This window comes from Globicephala melas, chromosome 3 (assembly GCF_963455315.2).
Source record: "Globicephala melas chromosome 3, mGloMel1.2, whole genome shotgun sequence".
NCBI lineage: Eukaryota > Metazoa > Chordata > Mammalia > Artiodactyla > Delphinidae > Globicephala > Globicephala melas.
The window spans coordinates 53531879-53534549 of NC_083316.1; the positions used below are offsets into that span (position 1 = coordinate 53531879).

Sequence of the window (2671 nt, forward strand, 5' to 3'; positions counted from 1 at the left end):
ATATTAAAAATGTCTCAAACTAAATATTTCTATTTAGTGAGGCCTGCGATGGTATCTACTTCATTCTCACTGAGCCCTCTAAGTTTTCTGTTGCAGATGGTCTTACCCATAGGCCACATTTGGAGAAACGTGCCCCAAGATTGCATAGTCTGCCATCTTCATTTTGATGGTAATGGACACTGAACCCAGACCAGTGATTAAATGCCATCTAAAAATCACACGGTGTCTGGAAGTTGTCTCCTGACTTTCAAATTAACAGTATTGAAACGACAACCAAGAACCTCACTTTTTTTTTTTTTTTTTTTTTTTATTACTCAAAGAAGCTTTATTTTTCTATTTAGCTTTCTGACTCTGTGCTTGTGCTTTCAACACTTTCACAACGATTTTCTGCTCCTCAATGAGGAAAGCGCGCTTGATCCTGTCACGGACACATTTAGCACACATGGAACCACCGTAGGGCCGGCTAACATGTTTTTTCGTTTTAGACAACCTCATAAGAACTTTAGGTCTCACAGCACGAACTCCTCGAAGTCGGCCTGGGCACACGCCACATGCGGATTTTGGTGCTTTCCCAACTTTCTTGGTATAAAGGTAAACAATTCTATTACCAGGGGTTCGGGACAGCCTGGTTTTGTTAGAGGCTGTATTGTAGGACAGCCTACGACGGTATGTCAAACGCTGAACCATCCTGAATGCCTCTAGATACCGTCCCCGGAAGAGGAAAGAACCTCACTTTTTTAAAAAGGAAAATAAATGCATGATTATGGGCATAGGAAAGTTTTCTCTTAAACCAAAAAAAAGGTGTGGGTGGAAATTGTGAAACCTTGCACTGGCATGTCCAAACATCAAACAGAAAAAGCAACCCATGTGGAAAGAATGCACAAGAACATGGCGCTGGGAGTCACATGATTCCAACAAGGACAAGGTCTAAGAATACAAATGATGAACTGTGTTTACACAGTTTCCCAGGAGCTCAAAGCACTTGGTAGACTATTTTTTTTCTTTATTGTGAATAATTCTTATGCTGAACTCCTTATTATTGATTCTATCTTGCCGCCATGGAGACTACAACACAAAGAGAAGTGGCTGATTTGTGGTGATGAAAGAGGATAGTGCACACAGCTAAGCAGCTGAGTAACTGCCCCAACCTCTCTTTAAATGGATGCCAACCCATAAGTAGATGAGCCCAGTGCTGCTTCATGGTTCCACTTGGCATCAGAGAAAACATTTCCAGTATGATCTGAGAATACACCTTGCCAATATAGGCTAAAGATTATTTAGACGTTTTAAGATTAATCTAGATTGTTTTCAGGCATTGTTTCAAGGACAGATGTGAAACTGAATACTCAAGCAGATTGTCTATACCTTAGAATAGTAGTGCTCAGGGCTGGGAATAATGAAAATGTATGGAGAAGAAGAAGCAGGTTACTTCACATACTAGCTCTGCCGAAAATTGTTGGTGTGTGATATACGGGATGGTATATACAGTAACTACCTATAGGACCACAAAGAAAATAATCTTGGAACCCTTGGTCTCATTATATAAATTGTTTCCTCATTTTGTGAATTAAATTGAACCCTACAAAGGAAAGCCTTACTTTCCTGTTTTGGTTTTTGGTGGCTGGGGACAAAGAACATTACTATATATTAGGGCTAAAACCGTGATTATGTTGGAGTACCTGAAAATAACATTTTTACTAAGTTATATGTTTTGCCAATGTGGGTTACAAATTTCTTGGATTTTCTTATTTTTCTATAACTAATCTTACAAGAATTTCCCACTACTATGCATTTATTTATTCATCCACTATTTCTTGAGCACCTATTATATGCCACCACTGCATAGGAGGTCTACGGAAACAATGATGATATTGCTCAAAATAAAAACTAAAAGTATTATGTAACATGTTAACTTTTCTTTGATATCCAATTAATAACAGCTTTACCTTATAACTATTAGGCAAATAGTCTCATTAGATGTATTGGCTTAACCGCTATGAAGAAATAAAGCCAAATAGTAGTTATTTGGTGAACTAAAAATGTGAAAAACATTTGTCCAAAATTTTTCTGGGTCCAAAGAATGAATCTTTTTTAAAATTTTGCAATAAATATCTTTCTTTAGCTGTGTGTTTTTATAATCCTGATCTTTAATATTAGACTCAATTATCTCACTAAATACAGTTTCTCTACATAATTTTATTTCTATCTTATAAGCCATAAGATTTTATTTTGTTAGAGGAAAGGATAAAAGTGAGAATGATTGATGATTTATCTTAAGCATTGAAATAATTTAATGCCATATTTACTTCTGTCTTCAGCCTTAATTTTTTGTTCTAGCATCCAAGGGGGAAATTTGTGCAGCAATAATTCCATATTATATTATAATTTTTTTAAATGTAAATAGAATATTTTCTTTGTCAGAAGAACTTTCTGTACTTTCTTCATTCCACCAAGTAGTTTGGCAGTTTAGCTAATTATTCAATTTAGAAATGGAGAAACTCAGGCATAGAGAGGTATAAAATGATATTCTCAAGCTAGGATATTCAATTCGTAACCCAGATGTGACCAGAATAGGTAGTGATTTTTTTCACCAAGTCACATAACCATCTGATATGTGAAATACAGAGTATTCACAATGCTGAAATGTTCTCTCAATTATATAATAATGCAT

At 35.7% G+C, this 2671-nt stretch overlaps 1 protein-coding gene across 1 annotated transcript; it reads right to left on the reverse strand.

The window, feature by feature from the left end:
* Positions 1 to 300: 300 nt before the first annotated feature.
* LOC115845060 (large ribosomal subunit protein eL34-like) lies at positions 301 to 717 on the reverse strand. Its single transcript, XM_060295428.2, has one exon. It carries the CDS (start codon positions 685 to 687, stop codon positions 334 to 336), a length of 354 nt encoding a protein of 117 aa, XP_060151411.1. The 5' UTR covers positions 688 to 717; the 3' UTR covers positions 301 to 333.
* Between the last annotated feature and the right edge of the window lie 1954 nt (positions 718 to 2671).